This window comes from Podarcis raffonei, chromosome 1, assembly GCF_027172205.1.
Source record: "Podarcis raffonei isolate rPodRaf1 chromosome 1, rPodRaf1.pri, whole genome shotgun sequence".
Classification (NCBI taxonomy): Eukaryota; Metazoa; Chordata; class Lepidosauria; order Squamata; family Lacertidae; genus Podarcis; species Podarcis raffonei.
Genome location: NC_070602.1, coordinates 44,483,378 through 44,505,589, shown reverse-complemented (window position 1 = coordinate 44,505,589; position 22,212 = coordinate 44,483,378). Strand labels below are relative to the sequence as shown.

The 22,212-nt window shown below is 42.9% G+C and overlaps 1 protein-coding gene across 1 annotated transcript in view; it reads left to right on the top strand.

Moving 5' to 3' along the window:
• LOC128411322 (cytosolic phospholipase A2 epsilon-like) overlaps positions 1–21,295 on the top strand; it is a 42,700-nt gene extending 21,405 nt beyond the window's left edge. The window contains exons 7-20 of the mRNA XM_053383551.1: positions 1,523–1,577; positions 3,593–3,750; positions 4,401–4,478; positions 5,804–5,841; positions 7,339–7,498; positions 7,955–8,091; positions 9,310–9,532; positions 11,146–11,260; positions 12,867–13,004; positions 14,223–14,330; positions 15,157–15,348; positions 17,934–18,100; positions 18,856–19,042; positions 20,494–21,295. Of these exons, the coding sequence (XP_053239526.1) occupies positions 1,523–1,577; positions 3,593–3,750; positions 4,401–4,478; positions 5,804–5,841; positions 7,339–7,498; positions 7,955–8,091; positions 9,310–9,532; positions 11,146–11,260; positions 12,867–13,004; positions 14,223–14,330; positions 15,157–15,348; positions 17,934–18,100; positions 18,856–19,042; positions 20,494–20,717 (1,980 nt within the window). The 3' untranslated portion in view covers positions 20,718–21,295. The remainder of the gene's footprint in view (positions 1–1,522; positions 1,578–3,592; positions 3,751–4,400; positions 4,479–5,803; positions 5,842–7,338; positions 7,499–7,954; positions 8,092–9,309; positions 9,533–11,145; positions 11,261–12,866; positions 13,005–14,222; positions 14,331–15,156; positions 15,349–17,933; positions 18,101–18,855; positions 19,043–20,493) is intronic.
• Positions 21,296–22,212: the final 917 nt, after the last annotated feature.

Below are 22,212 nucleotides of genomic sequence, written 5' to 3'. Positions count from 1 at the left end.
GCTGTGGGGTGTTGTTGGACTACAACTCCCATTATCCCTGGCAATTAGCCATACTGGCTGGGGCTTATGGGAGCTAGATAATCAACAGCTTCCCCCATTCCTGCCCTAATGGATATTGCCAGTAGACTGACAGAAGAGAAATCCTCGCAAAGGAACCTACATTTTACTAGTCAAGCAAAATATTGTGCTCGGCAACCCCTCATTTCTCCCAACAGGTTTCCTACTATCACCTCCCTAATGATGAGCTTAGACACTGCTGCTTGAAGGTGTTCAAGGTGCCTTCAAGTAGCAGTCTCTAAGATACCCACCCTGCCCCAGTCTTTCCCTAGGTCTTTCCCTAGAAAAGAGTGGGTGGGTGAGTGTCTTCTTGCCCAAGGGCTACTAAGCAAAGGAGTGCAAGATGCCTTTCCCCAGAGGCATTCAAGCAAACCCCACCATTCTGGCCTTTCCTGCTTGCACAGGTTTGGTCTTGTGTGGCTGAGGCACTCCAGTTGCCTTGGAAACAACCCCCAGCCTTTCTCCTAACTTAGAAAGTGGGATCACTGGACAGCTGTAGGGCTGATCTTAAACCACCTCTGTAGGTTCAAAGTTGGCATAAGCATGGTCCATTGCTCACCAGCATGTGGCGACAAGTTTGTCACTAAAGCAATCCAGAGGTTTTTGTTTGTTCCTTCATTGGCAAAATGCTCATCACTATGATGGGCAGATACTGCATCTTTCTATTCTAGATTCCAAAACCATTTCTGTGGTAGTGGAGACGGAGTCTGTATACTGCAAGGCAGTCTGGAATTCCTTTCTTTGGGGGTTGGGCCATCTAGTATTGGAGGCAGGGGGCAGGATTTGTTTCCACGGTAATAGTCCCCAAGTGCTGTGGTAATATTTTTTCCATAGGTGTGAACATCCTATGTAAATTCTGACTTACCCTGAATTTTGTTCCTTTCCTAACAGTCTTTTCAGTTGCATCCTATTTACTTGGCTCATTGTGGATGAGCAAATAATTCATTAAATTTATAAGAGAGATTACATTTTATGTAATGCTACATTGCATATACAGTGGTACCTCTGGCTGCGAATGGGATCCATTCCGGACACCTGTTCGCAACATGAAAAGAGCGCAATCTGCAGCAGCGCGTCTGCGCACGCATGGGTTGCCATTCACCGCTTCTGCACATGCGCATGACGTCATTTTGCGCATCTGTGCATGCGCGAGCGGCAAAACCCGGAAGTAACCCTTTCCGGTACTTCGAGGTTGCCACGGGACATTACCTGAAAGATCGTAACATGAAGCAAACTTAATGTGAGGTATGACTGTAGTACTCAGAGAAGCCAGAGTTAAATCTATCTGAACACATAACCTTTAACCTGGAAGGTTTAAGTGTGGGGACTGGCTGTGGCTAAAATTAAGCCCAAGTTTATTACATTTGCATCATAATAGCACCTTACATAGCAAAACCAGGCTGCGGCATAAAAATCTATATTTGTTCTAAATTCACTCTTTGATTCTATTTTTTATCCTTTACAGGCACGTGAAGTTGCCTGTTTGGAAGTTCAAATAGATGGGGGAAGAAGGAAAACAGGTAGGCAATTTTTAATTGGGGTTGGGGGAGTGCCTTAGTTCAGTGGGAGGGCAGTGGTACACCCAGTTCAGTCCCTGGCATCCCAAGTTATTGTTGGGATAATCTCCTGTCTGAAGCCCCAGAGAACTGCTGCCAGCTGGGATGAACAAGAAAGAGCTAGATGGACCAATGGTGTATGGCAGCTTTCCATGTGTATATGTAATATAATAAAATAAGAACTAGCTAGTGTTTTGTCGGCCTCTCTGCAAGCTAGCTGGTGTCGCCTCCATGCCTAGTCTTTACTGAATTGCTGTGAAGTCATAGAACATTCATGACCATTTTAACTGTAGTCCTATTCAGGCATTATGCCTGAACACAAAATCTCCACACTAGTACCCAATGCTTCTCTGTATCGAGCAGAGAAAGTCTGCAAGGGGGGATTTTACTTAACATGAGTTGTTGTTGTTGTTGTTTAGTCGTTTAGTCGTGTCCGACTCTTCGTGACCCCATGGACCAGAGCACGCCAGGCACCTCTGTCCTCCACTACCTCCCGCAGTTTAGTCAAACTCATGCTGGTAACCTCGAAAACACTATCCAACCATCTCATCCTCTGTCGCCCCCTTCTCCTTGTGCCCTCCATCTTTCCCAGCATCAGTGTCTTCTCCAGGGAGTCTTCTCTTCTCATGAGGTGGCCAAAGTACTGGAGCCTCAGCTTCACGATCTGTCCTTCCAGTGAGCACTCAGGGCTGATTTCATTAAGAATGGATGCATTTGATCTTCTTGCAGTCCATGGGACTCTCAAGAGTCTTCTCCAGCACCATAATTCAAAAGCATCAATTCTTCGGCGATCAGCCTTCTTTATGGTCCAGCTCTCACTTCCATACATCACTACTGGGAAAACCATGGCTTTAACTATACGGACCTTTGTTGGCAAGGTGACGTCTCTACTTCTCAAGATGCTGTCTAGGCCTGTCATTGCCCTTCTCCCAAGAAGCAGGCGTCTTTTAATTTCGTGGCTGCTGTCACCATCTGCAGTGATCATGGAGCCCAAGAAAGTAAAATCTCTCACTGCCTCCATTTCTTCCCCTTCTATTTGCCAGGAGGTGATGGGACCAGTAGCCATGATCTTCGTTTTTTTGATGTTGAGCTTCAGACCATATTTTGCACTCTCCTCTTTCACCCTCATTAAAAGGTTCTTTAATTCCTCCTCACTTTCTGCCATCAAGGTTGTGTCATCTGCATATCTGAGGTTGTTGATATTTCTTCCGGCAATCTTAATTCTTAATTTAACATCTTAATCTTAATCTTAATTTAACATGAGTAGAACCCTCTATATCAGTGTTTCCCAAACTTGGGTCTCCAGCTGTTTTTTTGGACTACAATTCCCATCATCCCTGACCACTGGTCCTGCTAGCTATGGATGATGGGAGTTGTAGTCCAGAAAAAGTTGGAGACCCAAGTTTGGAAAACACGGCTCTACATGATAGGGAAGAAGAGTTTGGATTTGATATCCCGCTTTATCACTACCCGAAGGAGTCTCAAAGCGGCTAACATTCTCCTTTCCCTTCCTCCCCCACAACAAACACTCTGTGAGGTGAGTGGGGCTGAGAGACTTCAAAGAAGTGTGACTAGCCCAAGGTCACGCAGCAGCTGCATGTGGAGGAGCGGGGACGCGAACCCAGTTCACCAGATTATGAGTCTATCGCTCTGAACCACTACACCACACTGGCTCTCTGCTGACCCTGGCAGGAAATAGCTTTCAATTCCTTTCCCCTGATTCCTTCAAAATCTGCTGCAGTGGGTTGGAGGAAATCTGAGTACTGCCTCCTTTCCCCCTTTTGTGAAGGTTCTCCTCTATTGCACTGCCATCAGTTCTGCAAACAGGAGATGACCTTCCATTTGCAAAAAGGGTACAGTTGGTCCCAGGCTGCTTCCAGCATCTATAGACTATTTATGAAAGCCATTTTAAATCAGTTTTTTTGGAGGGATTATTAATATATAGATCTCTGTATTGCTCCCCCCCCACCTTTCTGTAGAAAGAAAATTCACTCTTTCCGTGGGAGGATCCCATGAAGAAGCTCAAAACCTCACGTTGCGCACCTGGCTTTGCCGTGCTGCTCCTGCTAAATTTCACTACATCAAATATAACCAGTCAGAATTGGATATTGAACTGCCGAGGAGACAGCTTCTTACGGTATGTTGGGTTTTTTTTTGTCTCCGTAATAAGGCTGAGGGGAGGCTGAGCCACAGACATTTGTTAGGTAGGAGCCAGGAAACACCAGGGGTAAGAGCTGAGGCAGTGAAGCCAGAGGACACACCAAGAGGCACCATAAGTCAGTGCTGGTCAAGACTATCCTTGTCAGCCTGTACTGGAAACCTTTACAGAGAAGCCCTTCCTGGTGAACAGAACCATGGCCAGTCTTGGGCGGGCCAGGACATTTCAGTACAGTAACTGGAAACTCTTGAAGTTAGTCACGGAGGAAGAGGTTTCAGTACCCGGAGCAGTGGAGCTGTGGTACGTCGCCTGTGGGGGCATGGCATCCCAAGGGGGAGGGGCCCACCTGTGTGAGCGTTGTGCCAATGGGGTGGCACCTGCCTGAGCGAGTGTCCCAAGGGGGAGGTGCCTGTCCATGGCGATGTCACCCCCCCAGGCTGGCACCCGGGGCAAACCACCCCCCTGCCCCCTTCCTCTCCCACTGCTTCAAGTGCCCAGGGAGACACTTTACCCTCATGGTTTACCACCAAGCAGCTGGTTCCTAGTTTTAGATTAAGGAGCCCCTGAAAGAAAATAATCAACTGCTTTAGATGATTTTCTCCTAGTGATAAATTTCATTTTATATGCAGGCCTCCTCAGACACGAATGAGTCAGCAACTGTTCCCCTGAACACTCTTCCTATCAAAGAGCAAGTGACAATACCACCGGTGAGACTTCCTATTGACTCCTAGGGATAACCCCCCCCCCCGCGCGCATTAACACTTTTTTCAAATAATGGGACAATATTGAGTGCATTCACACCAAGAAAAAACACCCCATGTTAACTCTTTCTTGTCATTCACTTGAGGTAAAGCTTTCCTATGAATGTGGCCCACATTCTCTGATTTATATTTAGCTAGAGTTTGAATTATGTTAATACTTTTGGCACATTTCAGCACCAAATGCAGGGCACATGGATAAGAAAGTTTCACAATTTCCTGCCTGCCATAAATTATGGTTTAAACTAATCCATACTTTCATTATCACTCAAACCAGGACAGTCCATATTTATTTAATTTGCTTGATTTGAAAACAGACTTTTTATCTCTCCCCTTTCTCTCTTTACAAATGAAGATCTGTAGTTATAAAACTGCTCTTATCCCAAGTTCATGCTCATCACCCAGTAGATATTTTATCTATTGCCATCACCAATTTTTAACTTCTTAATAAGGAGCCAATTGGTTCTTTCATTATTTGGGCCATTGTATCAATGCATTGTTTTATTTTGAGATTCTGATCTATTTAAAAATACAATTTTGGGAATGCAGGTCCAATTTTGCATGGTTAAAAGGAAGATGGCAATTGCCACCTACAGTACATGTATTTTGGGTTACTTTTGGGGAGAAGTAAAACCACAGAGGAATTTAAATACTTTCTGGAACAGAAGAAGAAGAAGAAGAAGAGTTTGGATTTGATATCCCGCCTTTCACTCCCTTTAAGGAGTCTCAAAGCGGCTAACATTCTCCTTACCCTTCCTCCCCCACAACAAACACTCTGTGGGGTGAGTGGGGCTGAGAGAAGTGTGACTGGCCCAAGGTCACCCAGCAGCTGCATGTGGAGGAGCGGAGACACGAACCCGGTTCCTCAGATTACTAGACTACCGCTCTTAACCACTACACCATACAGACAGAAATGAATACTCAAATGCCCCTTGGTACTTAACAATATATCTTCAAGCTGAACTGAACTTAATATCTCTCCACCCAGCACTTGCAGAACCTTCTGTCCACTAATGAAGGGAGATCATTTTTGCATCTTTCGGGGTTTTTGCCACCCAGCAGTTACTTGTATTTCTATTTAAGCAAAAGATGGGAATAATCCCTTAGCATCTCATTAAAGTGTACATTTTCCAAAACAAATGTTGACCCAAACTTTGGCCTCCCCCACCACGGATCTCTTTTTTGGGGGGAAGGGTCTTCCCCCCAGATATTCAAAATTCAAATGTAAACATTCAGTTCATCCCTCATGTATGTATTTTTTTTTAATTTTCCAGAACAAAACATTTGATTTGAGTGTGAAGTCAAAAGATTGGTAAGAAAACCTCTTCTTAACCTGAGCCTCCCCAGCCACATGTATTTCCCCTCACTCCTTAACTACTTTGCTTTTATATGGAATCTCACAAACCTATGATGTTTTGAATGTCTGGCTTGAGGTGAATTAACACCGAAAACCATTATGTGTGAATGTAAGAAATACATGCATCTTCAAAGCAATTTGGTACCAAGTTTTTTAAAACCGTTTGTTGTCCAGGTGATCTGCCTTGAGAAACAGTTCTTAAGATGCTTAGAAATTACATGGACCAAATGAGACACAATCCAGCTGTTATGCACTATGATTTCTATACGTTTAAGCACACTTATTTACCTTCTGGATTCTGTCTTCTGTCCATTGCATTTAAGTGTGTTCACATTATGGGCATTGCTCAGAAAACATTGCTCCCTGGAATCATATGCTCAGTCTTCCCTCCCCTTTCTTTTTTCCATAGAAACCTTGAGCTTGAGCCTCCACTTCCCTGCCTTTTTATTTACATCCTGCTTGCTTATACAGCCAGCACCACGCACCTGGTCCAGGAGGTGGCACTGCTGTCAGATTCCTCCTCCTCGGTCTCCGTGTTGCTGTTGTAAAACTAACTGATCGGGGAAGAGGGTGGAGACGTAACTTGGGTAGAGCAACAGCATAAAGTTAAGGCTCATCCAGCACACAAAGCACATGACTTCTCCCAAAGAATCTTGGGAACTGTAGTTCAAGGGAACTGTGGGGGTTGTAGCTTTGTGAGGGGGAAAACTATGGTTCCCATGATTCTTTGCAAGGAGTCATGTGCCTTAAATGTACATTTGATGTGTTGTAAAGGTATGGTATGGGGACGCGGGTGGCGCTGTGGGTTAAACCACAGAGCATAGGGCTTGCCGATCAGAAGGTCGGCGGTTCAAATCCTTGCGACGGGGTGAGCTCCCGTTGCTCGGTCCCAGCTCCTGCCAACCTAGCAGTTCGAAAGCACCTCAAAGTGCAAGTAGATAAATAGGTACCACTCTGGTGGGAAGGTAAACGGCGTTTCTGTGCGCTGCTCTGGTTCGCCAGAAGCAGCTTAGTCATGCTGGCCACATGACCCGGAATCTGTATGCCGGCTCCCAATAAAGCGAGATGAGCGCCGCAACCCCAGAGTCGGTCACGACTGGAACTAACAGTCAGGGGTCCCTTTACCTTTACCTTTTAAAGGTATGGCGTTAGTTAGTTCTGCCTGTCATTGGCTCTGGTTCCTCTTCCTGTTTGCTTTCCATTTTGTCAGCACCGTTGGACAGCAGCCACCCCTGACAGCAACCTATTCAGTTTGTTTAAAAATCAGCTTGTGGTTCAGCATGAGGTAGGGGCAAGACTGCTACTGCTGCATTCTACCCTGATGGTTAGAGGGGGGGAAAAAACCATTGTGCACACACATGTGCACACTCGAGCAAATGTTTCTTTGATAGATTGCAGCCAGCAGATGTAGCAGGCTTTAAAACTTTCTGCGTAAATTTCTCTTGGCGTTAGGACTCAGGGCCTGCTTTGTAAAAGGCCGAAAAGTCTTGATGTGCGTCTAGGATATGATCTGTGCTCAGATGAAAAGAATTTCCTACAGAAACGGAAGAAAGTGGTTGCTGCTACTCTGAAAAGTCTTCTTCATTTAGACCAAGACCTGAAAGACCATGAAGTAAGTGGATCACAAGAGTGCCATTTTATCCCTACAGATCTTGGTATCTAGTGCTGCACTTAAGCATTTTTAGACTCTGGTTTTATGATGGGAAATTGGCTCTGTGGTGCTAGTCCTGTGTATTTCTTCACTACTACAAAATGTTGTGACCCAGCCTTGCTGCATCTTAGAATCTTCTGCTTATTCTGCTAATGAGGCCCTGGACTTATTTATTAAATGGAGTTTTAACATGCCTTTCAGAATAAATTAATGCTGCCAAGGCAGTTTATGTTTCAGCAAAGCAATACAGTAACATTATACAAAAGTTTTTTTAAAAAAGTTAGCTCTGCAATCCTATATTTCTTGGGAAATGGCCACAGGAAACTGGCCTGAGATCTGCAAATGAAGGGCAGTACACAAATTTAATAAATAAAATAACAACTAATAAAAAACTGGTTATTTTCTTGCGCTCAACAGGTGCCTGTGATTGGTGTGACAACTACAGGAGGTGGAATGAGAGCATTAACCGCTATGTATGGCACCCTTTGGGGTCTCCAGAGACTGAAGCTTTTGGACTGTGTTTCGTATATAACAGGCTCATCAGGGACAACATGGTAAGGGATGAGAACACCGAGAGCCAGTGTGGTGTAGTGGTTAAGAGCGGTAGTCTCATAACCTGGGGAACCAGGTTCACATCTCTGCTCCTCCACATGCAGCTGCTGGGTGACCTTGGGCCAGTCACACTTCTTTGAAGTCTCTCAGCCACACTCACCTCACAGAGTGTTTGTTGTGGGGGAGGAAGGGAAAGGGGAATGTTAGCCGCTTTGAGACTCCTTAAAGGGAGTGAAAGGCGGGATATCAAATCCAAACTCTTCTTCTTCTTCTTTTGTAAATTGTGATTTGTGTGAGCTACTTGTGCTGAAACCCTTCTTCCAATATTGCGTCATTATTTGACTACCAGTGAAATCAGAGGCAATTATTAGTTGATTTCGTAGCATACTGTCACAATTAAGTAGGTGTACATAGTTTCTCCTTTGGCTTTCCACACCAGCAAGGAAGTGCTTAACTTTTGTGAAACTCCAGAACGCCCTTGGTATTGTGAGTCTATGCAGAATAATTTTTCCTCAGTTGCTCCGTGAGTCAGTTGTTTGGTCAGGTTACAAGGCAGGACTAATAGTTTGTTACCTGGGAGTGGAGAAATGAGAACAGTTCCTCTCAGTATATGTAAATTCCCCCCCCTCAATAGCTGAGCGAGTTTATTGGTTTCAAAGAACACAGTGAGCTGAGCCAAATTTCCTAACAGTCTAATACAACACTACATATGCCTGCTCAGGATTAGGCTCCATTGAGTTCAAGGGGACTTACTCTCAGGTGAATGAGTATAGAATTGCAGACCAAAATGCTAGAAGTTGGCAGAATAGTCTCTTTCCCCCACCCCCATGTCTGAGCGGGAAGAGTGGTGATTTGTTGATAGTTGATGGGCTGCTGATCTGTGTTTTCTTTTAAAAGGACATTTAAGCTAAACTAATATTAAATAGCATATTTTAGATGAAAGGGTGACTGAATTGTTTTTCCAAAGTTTGTCTCAGTTCAAGCATTCAAAGACAATATGTTTAACTTTCAAAGATAACACCTGCCTACAAAAGTGAGAAAGAGTGGCGGCGGTGGGAGTGAGAGCCCATTTCTTTTGAAATTCTACCCACCCTTTACTAGTGAATGGTTGAAAAAAAAATGTATTGCAAAAGGTTCTGCACAACACTACTTGTTTACTTAACCTGTATTATACAGTCTGGAATAAAAACAAATCATATCTCCTTTCCTTTCTTTTCCAGGACGATGTCAGATTTGTATGAAGATGCTGATTGGTCAAAGAAAGATCTTGGGGAGATCATCAAGAAAGCTCGAATTCAAGCAGCCAAATCTAAAATGAGTGCCTTTTCCCTGGAAAGCCTAAAAGCTTACCATAAGGAGCTATGCCAGAGGACCATAGCAGGATATAAGACATCCTTCATAGACCTTTGGGGACTCATGATCGAAGCCATGCTGAATGATGGGGTATTCTATATGTGTTTGTTTTCAGAAATATTATCTGTTTCTTCCTTCAGAATTATTTGTATCATCTGAAGATCTCAGGGCAGAGGAGAATAGAATCAATACTTTGCCAAATTGATGCATAATGTCATCAAAATACACCGTTGCTAAATCTCACTTACCATTCTCAAAAGCAGGGGCAAAATGAGGCTTTATTTCACCTGGGTCAAAGACCCAGTTTGGCACCCCCTATGCACATTTGCATGCACACACACATAGACTGGGACCCTCAATGGCGCCCCTCTGGAGGCTTCACCCAGGGCAAAACACCTGGCAACACCCCCCCCCCCGGTAGCTACAGCTCTGCCAAATGCTTGGGTGAAAAACTACTCCCTGCCTCTGTTGTTTTACAGGTTTTCTGGTGATGACCACTGATTGCAGCTGAATGCCAGGGTTGGCTCTCAGGTGCTGGACAGTCAGGATATTTCTGATGGTTCACTTTATTATTAATCATTTTAGCTCTGTGCAATTTGCAGTTGGTCCGACAGCCAAAGTCTATTCCCACATTGACTTCAGCAACAAAATTCTTCCCTTTGGATGAGCCAGCTGCTCTTCTTTTCTTACTTTGCCCTCATGCTAATAAAATAAAATAAAGGCTATACCATATTCCCCTGATATACTGTAGATGGAATAAGATGGGATATGGAGGATGTTGCCTTTGGAAAGTGCAGTCTAAGCAACCATATGTGTCTAGTACAGAGGTGAAATCGCTGCAAACTTTGGTACCCTCTGTATCAGCCTTCCCCAATCTGTTGCCATCCAGACACTGTGAATGGCAACTTCCATCAACACAAGTCAGCATGTCTGCGAGTCAGGGATGATGGGTGTAGTAGCTCAGAGCAAATGAAGGGCAGCAAGTTGGGACAGGCTGTTCTATACTGTCCTTTCATGGCTATTTTTCATGCTGTGCTTTGAATTTATGCTGGATCCTTTAAAAATATGCAATACTTCGGAGGGATTTTTGTTGCGATTGCAACCTGTAGGGACAAGGCCAGCCCTTGCATGATTCACAGGGAGGCAGCTGCCTCAGGCAGCAAATTCTGAGGGGTGGAAAGTAGATAGGAATGTTGCTGTGTGGTCTGCCCTGCAGCCCCTAAGCTAGCTAGCTTGTTGTCCTAGGGTGAGGTGGAGGAATCTGGCCCATCACTAGTGATTCAATTAACTGTCTCGTCAGATTTTGTGCACAAAATGGGAAATGCACCATTTTGTCCTTTGCCTCAGGCAGCAAAATGGCTTGGGCCGCTCCTGTGTAGGGAGGAAACATATAGACTTTCCTTCTTTAACCTGTATCATGATTGAAATCCCCCCTTAAAGGCAGAAAACTGTTAGCTATTTCATTTATTATTACTGTATTTTTACTGCCAGAGAGGGGGAGAGGTGCTTGTGAAATGTTTTACCTCAGGTTTCAAAACAACCCAGACAGCTTTGGGTACTGTGCACCTCGATTTGAGGGCTGGATGATACCATTTGCTGTTCACCTGAGGCAGCAAAATGTTTGGGGGTCAGCCTGGCAAGTTCCTATTTTCCCCAGATAATCAAATATATAATGTGTATTTATTTTCCCTACACAAACCCAGAACAACCACCATAAACTCTCAGATCAACGACGAGCATTGAGCAAAGGCCAGAACCCTCTTCCAATCTACCTGGCTTTGAACGTTAAGGACAATGTTACCACAAGAGATTTTAGAGGTAATGTTTTCCCAACATTTTTCATATTTTAAGTTTGTATGGCAAATTACACGGTCAGGTATGCACATATCAGAACCAACAAAAAGGGAAAATTCATCTTCTGGACTCAAGCTGAGCTCAAGCACATGGGCAGCAGCATTATTCTGATCCTTTCCTCCACACCAGGTATAGGGAACCTTTGGCCCTCCAGATATGGTGGAACCAGGGCTTTTTTCAGCCGGAACTCGCCAGAACTAAGTTCCGGCACCTCTCTGATGGGACCATTGCCATTATAAGAGAACAAGGGAGGTGTTCATAGTGAGTTCTGGCACCTCTTTTTCTAGAAAAATAGCTCTGGGCATGCATCATACCTGGCCATTGGCCTAGTTTTCTAGAATTGATGGAAACTGTCGCTCAGTCACAACTGGAGGACCCAAAGTTCCCACTACATGATACAACTGTGCCAGCACCCTTCCAGATTGTGATGAAGGAGAACGGGTGACACCATCTTAACTTTACCCTACAAGTCATTTATTAGATCTAGAATGGCCACCTGTTGAAACAGGATACTGGATTAGGTGGTCCTTTGACCCAATCCAACAGGGATCTTCATATTTTCTTAACCAACTGTGTAGATTTAAAGGGACTTTCCATTGTCACCGTTTCTGGAAGGGTAGCCATGTTAGTCCATCTGTCCTGAGGCACCCTTGAACGCTGAGACACTTATTATGGCATAAGCTTTCATGGACCATTGTCCACTTTATCAGATGTATACAGCATTATTCTGAGTGGCAAGTACATGTGGCATGTATATTTTAGGGAGTGGGGTGTAAAAATGCAGAGAAGTGTTGACTGTGATAATTACTTTATTGACAGTGACCATTCACAGTAAAACGGTAGCTGATAATACAAACATCCTGGGATTGGTAAACCAGTCAACACACACATTGTGATAAAATCCATTCTGCTATAGCACTGAACCCTTGATGTAGCATAATTCAACGGCTGTCCTCTATGTGCACTGTAGGACAGGCAGTGATCCCATATATACACTCCTTGGTGTATCTACAGTAGAATGTAGCAGTGACATCCTCTTCCTTTTCATGCTGCCACTGCTGCTTGCTGGGATTGGGGACTAGGCAGGGGGAGGCAGCAGTGAGGGCAGGAGAGCTATGGGCCACCCTAACCTGGAGTTCCCCTGATCTCACAGCCTCCTCGTCCTGGAATGTGCAGAGCCACAATCAGGAGGGCACCCTTACTGCTCTGTCCCTTTCACATGCTGCTGCTGATGCATGCATAAGGTTGGGGAAACAGAAGGCAGTCACATTGTTTTATACTTTTTAAATATTGCGTATGGCCATGAGGAAGACATTGGCTTGGAATGTGTCGGGCTGAATAAAACACTTCCTTGTGTATCTTTTGTATTTCCTGTAGGTGTTAAAAAGCAGAAATGAGTTGCGGAAGTTGTTATTTAAAGACCTAATCCTTTTTGAGGAACACAAATTGCTGGGTTAATTATGAGCTTGAAAATAAGCATAATCCCCTCGTGTGATTACTTTCAACTGAGAAAGCTTCCCATTCTCTTTTCATAGTATAGCAAATGTGTTGAATGTTGGCTTCCTTGCAGAGTGGGTAGAGTTCACACCATATGAGGCGGGCTTCCTGAAATATGGGGCGTTTGTTCGTGCTGAAGATTTTGGAAGCGAGTTTTTCATGGGGCACCTGATGAAGAAGCTCCCAGAATCAAGGATCTGCTTTATGCAAGGTGACTTTTTATGTCTGGTGTGGGTGGGAGGGAGGACATACCTTGACAAGAGGGTAGGCGATGCTGCATTTGGTAATGCGGGTACAGCCTGCACTACTTGGGAAAAAATGTGGAACGCTGATGCATATCAGGTTTCTGTTACATTTCCACACTCACTGTGTCTTTTGTTTTCATTGCATTATGACTCCCAGGGGTGGAAGCAAACTTTAAATTCTATATATTATGGTTAAATGACAAAAAAGGCGAATTCCATGCTAGGGATTATATGGAAGGGGGACAGAATCATATGCCAGTATGCCAGTGATATTATATGATATGCCAGTGATTATGATATGCCAGTATCATAATGATCTTTTACAAATTTATAGTCTAGCCACACTTCAAAATACAGTTCCAGTCACCCCATAGCATAAAAGGAGCAATGGTGGATCATATCACATGCTCATCTAATCCAGCATCCTGTTTCTAAGAGTGACCAACAAAAAGCCTGCTACCAGCAAATTTCATTTAGTGGCATATTGCCTCTGAAGATGGAGGTTCTATACAGACATTACGTCTAGTAGCCATTGTTGGCCCATTAGTCTGGTGCAGCAGACTAATGTTGATACTACTTGCAGTTTACCTCCTTCCTTCCTTCCTTCCTTCCTTCCTTCCTTCCTTCCTTCCTTGCAAAATGTCAGTGTTCCTCATTCTGTGTAGTCCTATCCTGATCCATATACATAGCTAAGTATCACATCAATGTAGCCTTTGGGACAGCCTTTCTCAACCTTGGGTCCCCAGATGTTGTTGAACTACAACTCCCAACACCCCTAGCTAGCAGGGCCAGAGCTCAGGGATGATGGGAGTTGTAGTCCAACAACATCTGGGGACCCACAGGTTGAGAACCGCTGCTTTGGGGGCTGGTGGTAGTTCAAAATATCTGGAAGATGCTGGGTTAGGAAGACTACAGGAATTGTTTCAAATGCAGCAGTAAACAAGCCAGCTGGTCCTGGCCAGGAAAAACCTGAAACAAGTCGCAACAGGAATATATATAAATTCAAATGAAATGTAATTTGAAATCTGGAACAACAACTACATTTGTATACTAGTTTAAATTGTGCCACTGTTTTGCCCCAGAATAAGAGGGTCGAGGTAGATAATTTGCTGGACCAGCTTCCAGTTCAGGATAAAGTTTTGAGGGGAGAATGCTTCTACTTCATTTGTCTCTTTCTTTCACAGGAATGTGGAGTAGCATATTTTCCAAGAATCTGTTGGATGCCTGGCATGCAGCTGACAATTCAGAGGACTTCTGGAACAGGTGGACCCAAGATAATATCACTGAAATTGGTAAATTATAGTCCACGCTCCATGTGATTTTTGATGTAACCATATACAGATTGGTTTGGGGGCTGGCGTCTTGCTGCGTGGAAATAACTCATTCTGAACTTTGCAATGCAAGTGGTTTGTTTAGGTGCAACTTCAACACCCAGATTCAGTTCATCATAATATTACCTTTTTCCAGAATGGTCGATACTCATGTCTGAGCATACTCCCATACATGGTTGACAGCCTGAATGTGCCTTTCATTTCCACCCACCTTGCACACCTCTCCCGCCTCTGTGGTCACTGGCCATTCATGGATACAGTGCAAACTTTGCCAGCCTGGTGCCTTCCAGATGGCTTGGACTATGTGTTCCATCAATCCTAGCTAGCATGGCTATGTTGGCCCAAATAAAATCCAGAAATCAAGCATGCAGTTTGGGTCTTATGGGTATTAGATTTTTGGTATATGTGTGGATGTAATATTTCAACAGACCTATTGAAAATTTTTATTCCCATGTGCACATTTAGTGGTTCAGAGGAAGTACAGCCATACTCTCTCTCTCTCCACTGTGTGTGAGTAATTGCTTATCTACTAGGCCAAGGTGACTATAGATAATGGTATCTATATTTACCCCAAGAGTAAAGGTCTGATCCTAAAATTCACCCACCTTTTAATTAGCTCCCCTGAATCATTTTAAAACAAGCATATTGTACACCATCCCTATCCATGTATCTGTTTAGTTTAATTAATTTTATCTTTCTTTAGATAAAGAACCTGGTTTTTAAAACAGGTTGTTCCTCATCCCTTTTCATGTACCTGTTTACCTTAATTAACTTTGTTGTTCTTCAGATGAAGTACCTGACTTACCGGAGAGACCTCACGAGATGCCGACTCGCATGTTCACTCCAGCAGGCAGCCTTTCCAATACTCTACGGGATATTTTGACAGATCGTCCAGCGGTGTCAAAGTACCATAATTTTTTAAAAGGGTTCCAACTGCACAATGAGTATGCACAGGATCTACAGTTTTCTAAGTGGAAAGGTATAGCCCTAGCATAAATTTCATTTGGAAATAAACAATTTACATAGCATAGGCTAAATCAATTACATTTTTTCTCATCGAAGAGAATTCACTACTGTCATTATTACTGCGTCACTGCTCCAACTGTTGTGCTTTGAGAGAGAGAATGAATGGGCCAGGGTGGAATGTAAGGGGATAGTGGAAACTGCACTTACACCTACTAGGTGAAAAGACTCTTTCCTTGTGTTCATCGGCATCTCTGCAATGGTTCCTCACCTCTGGCACATCATTGCATATGGCAGCAGCTGCTGCCCGCACCACTCTACATAATTGAAGCCAGCTCTCAGCACTAGCACAAAGGGAGTAGAGTCCTTTTGTGTCAGTACTCTGTGGAGTGTGCCTGACCCTGGGCAGGTCACCTGTGTCGTGCTGTGCTATGTTGAAAACACTGTTTCCCTGCATCCTGCAGAGGGGTGATCCCAAATTGCCCAGTATGACTTTTGAATCTCCACTGGCCTCCAGATGTTTATTACTATTACTACACCTACAATGTAAACTTCAAGTCATTTTTAGCAGGCTTCATGTGATAGTTGCAAGTTGCTTTCTACAGGTGTAGCTGAATGCTAAGTTGTTTCTTTAACGAGGCCTGAAATGTGTGAGCCATTAAGGGACTGTTATGTGTTTAGAAGAGGGACGCAGGTGGCGCTGTGGGTTAAACCACAGAGCCTAGGACTTGCCGATCAGAAGGTCAGCAGTTTAAATCCCCGCGACAGTGTGAGCTCCCGTTGTTCGGTCCCTGCTCCTGCCAACCCAGCAGTTCGAAAGCACGTCAAAGTGCAAGTAGATAAATAGGTACTGCTCCGGCGGGAAGGTAAACGGTGTTTCCATGTGCTGCTCTCGTTCACCAGAATCGGCTTAGTCATGCTGGCCACATGACCAAGAAGTTGTACACTGGCTCCCTCGGCCAATAAAGCGAGATGAGCAGCACAACCCCAGAGTCGGTCACGACTGGACCTAATGGTCAGGGGTACCTGTACCCTTATGTGTTTGGAAGGCCACAATACAAGACTCATGTGCAGATTCTGGGGGAAAGGATGGCTTACTGCAAGGTGGGGAGCAGTGATTGAGGTCCAGCTTAGCTGCAGCTGATCCATGGTGGTCTTCTGGCCCCTGAGTGGCCAATGGAGACTGTCCCTTCCTCCTCCACCGGCTGTGTGGGCTGCCCCAGTGTTTTGGCCAATCACAAACAAGCCAGGAGACATGGCTTGGAGGGCATACAACAGGGAAGTCCTGTTCACACCCCTGTCTTCCATCTGCTATTATCCCTAGGCTTAAAAAGAGGCCTAGACAGGAATTTTCCTCCAGAGAAATTGGGCATGTCTAGGGTTTTTGCCTGCCTCATAGCCGTTGTCACAACTTGTTGGCGGATAAGGCATTGGGTTGGATCCTTAGTCAAGGCAGAAGGCAGGGTTTGGGAGTCTACCCTCTGGCTCCAAAGAATTGGGGTACCCCATCAAAGGGGTCCAGGGGGAGGTGCTTCTATCCAGATGCCCAGATGGGGCCGATGAGCCACAGCACCCCCCCTTCCGTGGAGAGATCACCCCGATTTGATGTATGCCATTCTTGACCCAGGATTAACTGTGCCAAACAATCAGCAGACAGGTTGGATGATTTGGAATACACATCCATTGCCTAAGCCAAAACCTACTAACATCTGGGGTCAATAAGGATGTGGCCTGTTTAAATCACAGGATGTTTGTCGTGTGATTATTGCAGCTTCCCAACCTTGCTCCCTGGTTGTGGGCACACTGTTCCTGGGCCTAATCAACCACTCACTTCCAACCTGTACAAAATGTATGTGTACATAAATACAGGATGCAGACTGTATGTGTATGTAATACTTGTATACCACAGGCTCAGTGTAGAAGAACATATAGAGGTCAAAGACATCTGAAGGCAGCCCTGTATCATAGCTGTCAACTTTTCCCTTTTCTTGCGAGGAATCCTATTCGGAATAAGGGAATTTCCCTTTAAAAAAAGGGAAACATTGATAGCTATGCCCTGTATAGGGAAGTTTATAATGTTTGATGTTTGATTGTGTTCTTACATCTGTTCAGAGCCACCCAGAGTGGCTGGGTCAACCCAGTCAGTTGAGTGGGGTACAAATAATAAAATTACCGTATTTTTTGCTCTATAAGACTCACTTTTTCCCTCCTCAAAAGTAAGGAGAATTGTGTGTGCGTCTTATGGAGCGAATGCAGGCTGCGCAGCTATCCCAGAAGCCAGAACAGCAAGAGAGATTGCTGTTTTCACTGTGCAATGATCCCTCTTGCTGTTCTGGCTTCTGAGATTCGGAATATTTTTTTTCTTGTTTTCCTCCTCCAAAAACTAGGTGCGTCTTGTGGTCTGGTGCGTCTTATAGAGCGAAAAATACGGTATTATGTGGAGGAAGACCAGCAAATGCGATTTGTTCTTCTTTGCCACATCTGTTGACTTATTGGAGCTAGTTTTGTGATAAAATTATTTTTCTGAAGGGGAGCAGAAAGGCGATTACTTCTGGATTTTGTTGGTTCTTTTCATTTTAAAGTCAATGCCTTGTTTTGTAGATACTGTGCTTGATGAATCCCCTAATCAGTTGAGAGATTCAGCAGATCACCTGGAACTGGTGGATACAGCATTTTTCTTTGACACCAGTTGCCCTCCACTTCTGAGACCAGAAAGGAAAGTTGATGTCATTCTGCACTTCAATTACACTGGAGGATCACAAGCTAAGGTTAGATGGGTATATTAATTTTTACTATTATTAAATATTTTTGAAAGATAATCCAAATGTATGTATTGAAAACAATATCCAGAAATTAATAACTATTATTATTATTATTGTTATTAAAGTTCTAAACAATCCAGTTAATATCATAGTTCAAAACCAAAGGAGGTCTGCCACAACATTAGGATTAAAATGGTCTTTTAATTCATTATCAAAAAGATCTCAACTTTCCAAGGTTGGAGTCAGCTATTTCTGTAGTCAAGAAAAGTGCAATTTATTTCAGAAAAAAATTCATATGCTCCTGGCCTAAATTTGGTTGCAAAAATTTAAATGTTTACTGTTCACATTTTTCATGATTCTTATTGATGCTGTTGGTATGATTTTTTTTTAATTAAAAAGGTCTAAAAGTATAGGAGAGGCAAATTGGTATTGAATTTAAGTGCTTTAAAGTTAATAAACACGCCTTTAGGTTAAATTGTGTTTTTCTTAAGTCTGTTTAAGATTTAGAAAAAAGTTATTTAAAAAAAAAAATCAATGTTGCTGAATTTCAAAGTCAATTTCAAAGTTTCCTTTCGGCTCTAGTGGTTCCCTCTCATGACAAATTAAATGCCTGTTTTGACAGCATGGACAGTTTTCTGTATCTTGTTTTGCATCCCATCATGATCATATTATGTTTTCAAATGAAATTACTGCTCGTCAAGGACTCCATGGTTGGTTTCTTCTTTGGCCCCTGCTAAAAATGCATCTTTTTGCAACCGTAGCCTTTGGAGCGGGCCTCTACATACTTCACAGAGCAAGGAATCCCATTTCCCAACACTTTGCTGAATGATGAAGAAAAGAAAAATCTAAAGGAGTGCTACGTGTTTGAAGATGCACACAACCCAGATGCTCCCACAGTGATTTATTTCCCACTAGTGAATGACACCTTCCAAAGATATCTTGCACCCGGTGAGTTAATGGCAGCCAATATATAACAGAAATAACATTTATATCAAGTACTTCATCCAAAACAGATTTTACACAATCTCACATTTTCTTTGAGAAAGTCCTACTGGTTTTAATGAAGTTGAAATGTGTTTTGGTTTGTGAACTTACAGCTCAATCTTAATCATATTCAAAAGCAAGTCTGATAGAGTCCAATGATTTCCTAGCTAGCATGCTTTATCTTACAATCTGATACTTCATTTAAATCGTTGCACAATGATTAGGGTGGATTTTTCTCAATTAAGATCTTAGACCATATTTTTATAGTGAGGTGAAGTTAGGTAGGCTTGGAATATTTATTTTTGTAGGGCAACTCCATGAGTACTGAAATCATAATCTGGGACTGGGGAGGAATATTATACACCAGAAGTGTAAATTTTGGACATTTGTTTTCCAATCAGAACTAATAATAATAATAAATATGTTAGTCCCTTTCTCTTGCTCAAGATAACTCAAAGCAATTTACAACCCAAAAAAGCTTTCCACATCCCCAAATTTTATTAAAATTATATGAAAATTGCTATATTATTGCTGTATTCCACCTTTCTGCCTTAGCTGTATTTCATCAATAAAATCAATCACACAATTAAACATAACAAACTATTTGAACATTTTCTGATCATACAGAAGAACTATTTTCCTGTTTGGAATTGTTCTATGGCAGGGGTCAGCAACCTTTTCCAGCCGTGGGCCGGTCCACCGTCCCTCAGACCATGTGGTGGGCCGGACTATATTTTGGAAAAAAAAATGAACGAATTCTGATGCCCCACAAATAACCCAGAGGTGTATTTTAAATAAAAGCACACATTCTACTCATGTAAAAACACCAGGCAGGCCCCACAAATAAACCAGAGGTGCATTTTAAATAAAAGGACACATTCTACTCATGTAAAAACACGCTGATTCCTGGACTGTCTGCAGGCCGGATTGAGAAGGCAATTGGGCTGGATCCGGCCCCCAGGCCTTAGTTTGCCTACCCCTGTTCTATGGAATCTAAAGTGCAAATTGCTTATGCTCCTGACTCAGGATTACACAGTAATCTTCTGAATGCTTCCTTTTGAAGCATTCATTAATTTACTGATTTGACACTTTTGTAATTTTCCCTTCCTCTTGAAGCTCAGAATGGCTTGGATTTGAGTTGGATTTGAGTTGAGAATGGCTCAGAATGAGTTGATTTGGCCTAAGTCCACCCATATAGCTTCACATCTAAAAATATGAGCCTGAGTGCCCCACATCCAAGCCAACAGTCTAGTCTTTGTACCACACTCCCATTGGGTCAGTAAGGACCCCCCAAAATGAAATTTAGATAGAGACAGAGTTGCTACCCTTCCTGGCATGCCTTCTGATTCCACTGGCTAAGCTTTGGAGATGATCTGTCTAAGGACTTGACTCCTTTTTCTTTTTTTCTTCTGTAGGTGTGGAACGTAGCACTGCTGAAATGTCACTGGGCAATGTTGATATCTCTAGTGCCTTTTCTCCATATTCCACAAGACAGGTTTCGCTGCAAGACGAGGATTTCAACAAGCTGCTGAATCTAACTAACTACAATGTCCAGAATAATGCAAGCACAATCCTTCATGTTTTGCACAAAGTAGTAGACCAGAAAAAACAGGCCTGGTCATCTCAGGCTGCCTCATGAATACACCTTTCTTGTAGGGATGGGGGGAGAAATTCAGTTCAGTTACCATTGAAAGGTGCCAGTTTGTGCTTTCCAAAAGTATATGCAAACCAAAACACAGCAAGGCTTCAAAATTCGCACTTCTCTGAATTTTGCAATGCAGTTCTGCAGTCAAGTAATGTGTACAAAAATTCATATGCTAGGATAAATTATGCATTAAGTGCATATAATAGTGAAGCAATATGTACAAAAGTGTATTACATATGGGGAAAGTGCTTTGCAAAAAGTGTATGTTAGGCAAAAATGTACAAAATTGTGTCTTAGAAGAAATTTGCACTAAAATGCTGTTGAATTTTCATGAGTGCTTTTTAAAAAAATGCAAACTGATGTGGAAGGTGGATAAATGAACTTAAGACTGAAACAATGAGAAACTGAAATTGAGAGATTTGCCCATCCCAACTTCCTTGCCAGCTTAAGAAGAAAACTTGTAAGTCGGGAAGAGATCTAATAGCTGATCAAAATAGTAGTTGGTTTTAAAGGAACTCAGATAATTCAAAACTGACTTTCTTGGTTTTTTTCAACATGGGAGACCTCACCTAGCCAAGGTTTACTATTATTGCAATGGTTCTAGTATGTAATTGGCAGGGTGAGAGGTGGAGTTCCATCTGTGCACTTGAGCCCACAAAAGTTTGGATCATGGCATACAGACCATTGCAATTCCTTCCATATTTTCAGATCCCTTATTATTCAAATGTTTCCCTGTAGGCATAAATATTGATTCTTTACTATTCTTTTTAAAGGTAGTTTTCTCACAGTATTTTCTCTAACTCATTTGAAAAGGGTGGTTAATCTTTCATCTAGATACTGTTAAGACTAAAGTGTTATTCTTAATAATTGTGAAATACAGCCCACAACACACTTATATAAATGCCAGATTGAAATCATGGTTGAACAATTGAGTTACACCCTAGAGGGTTGTTTATCTCGCAGGATGCAACCTATATGCTCTGATCTGGGAGTAAGTCCCATTGAATTCAGTGGAGCTTCTTGCTGACTCTGAGGAAACATGCAGGGTTGCACTGTCAGATCTGTTCTCTTACCTAATACTAATTCATTGCTGCAGGCACAAAGTTACAGCTACCATATTTAATCGTGTGTGTGTGTGTGTGTGTGTGTGTGTGTGTGTTAATAGGCTACATTTATCTCTTACTCACATGTCTTTTGTTTTAAGAACTGGTTTCCTGTATGATGGTAGATGTATATAGTCAGCTGAAAAGTTTATGGTTAGGTAACTGCTTTCATGTGAAGAAATGCTAAAATCAAAAGCATGAACAAACAACAATAAAATTTTGCCACCTAGTCACTTCATTATTTTTTCTGTTCATGAGTTTTGCTTTTCCTGCTTGGATGCATGGCCTGGTTTGAACTCTTTAATTATGAAGGGTGTAGCAAAAAGTGCCTGGCTTTTTTATAGCTTTGGAGCCACACACACATAATTAATATATTGTGTACTTTT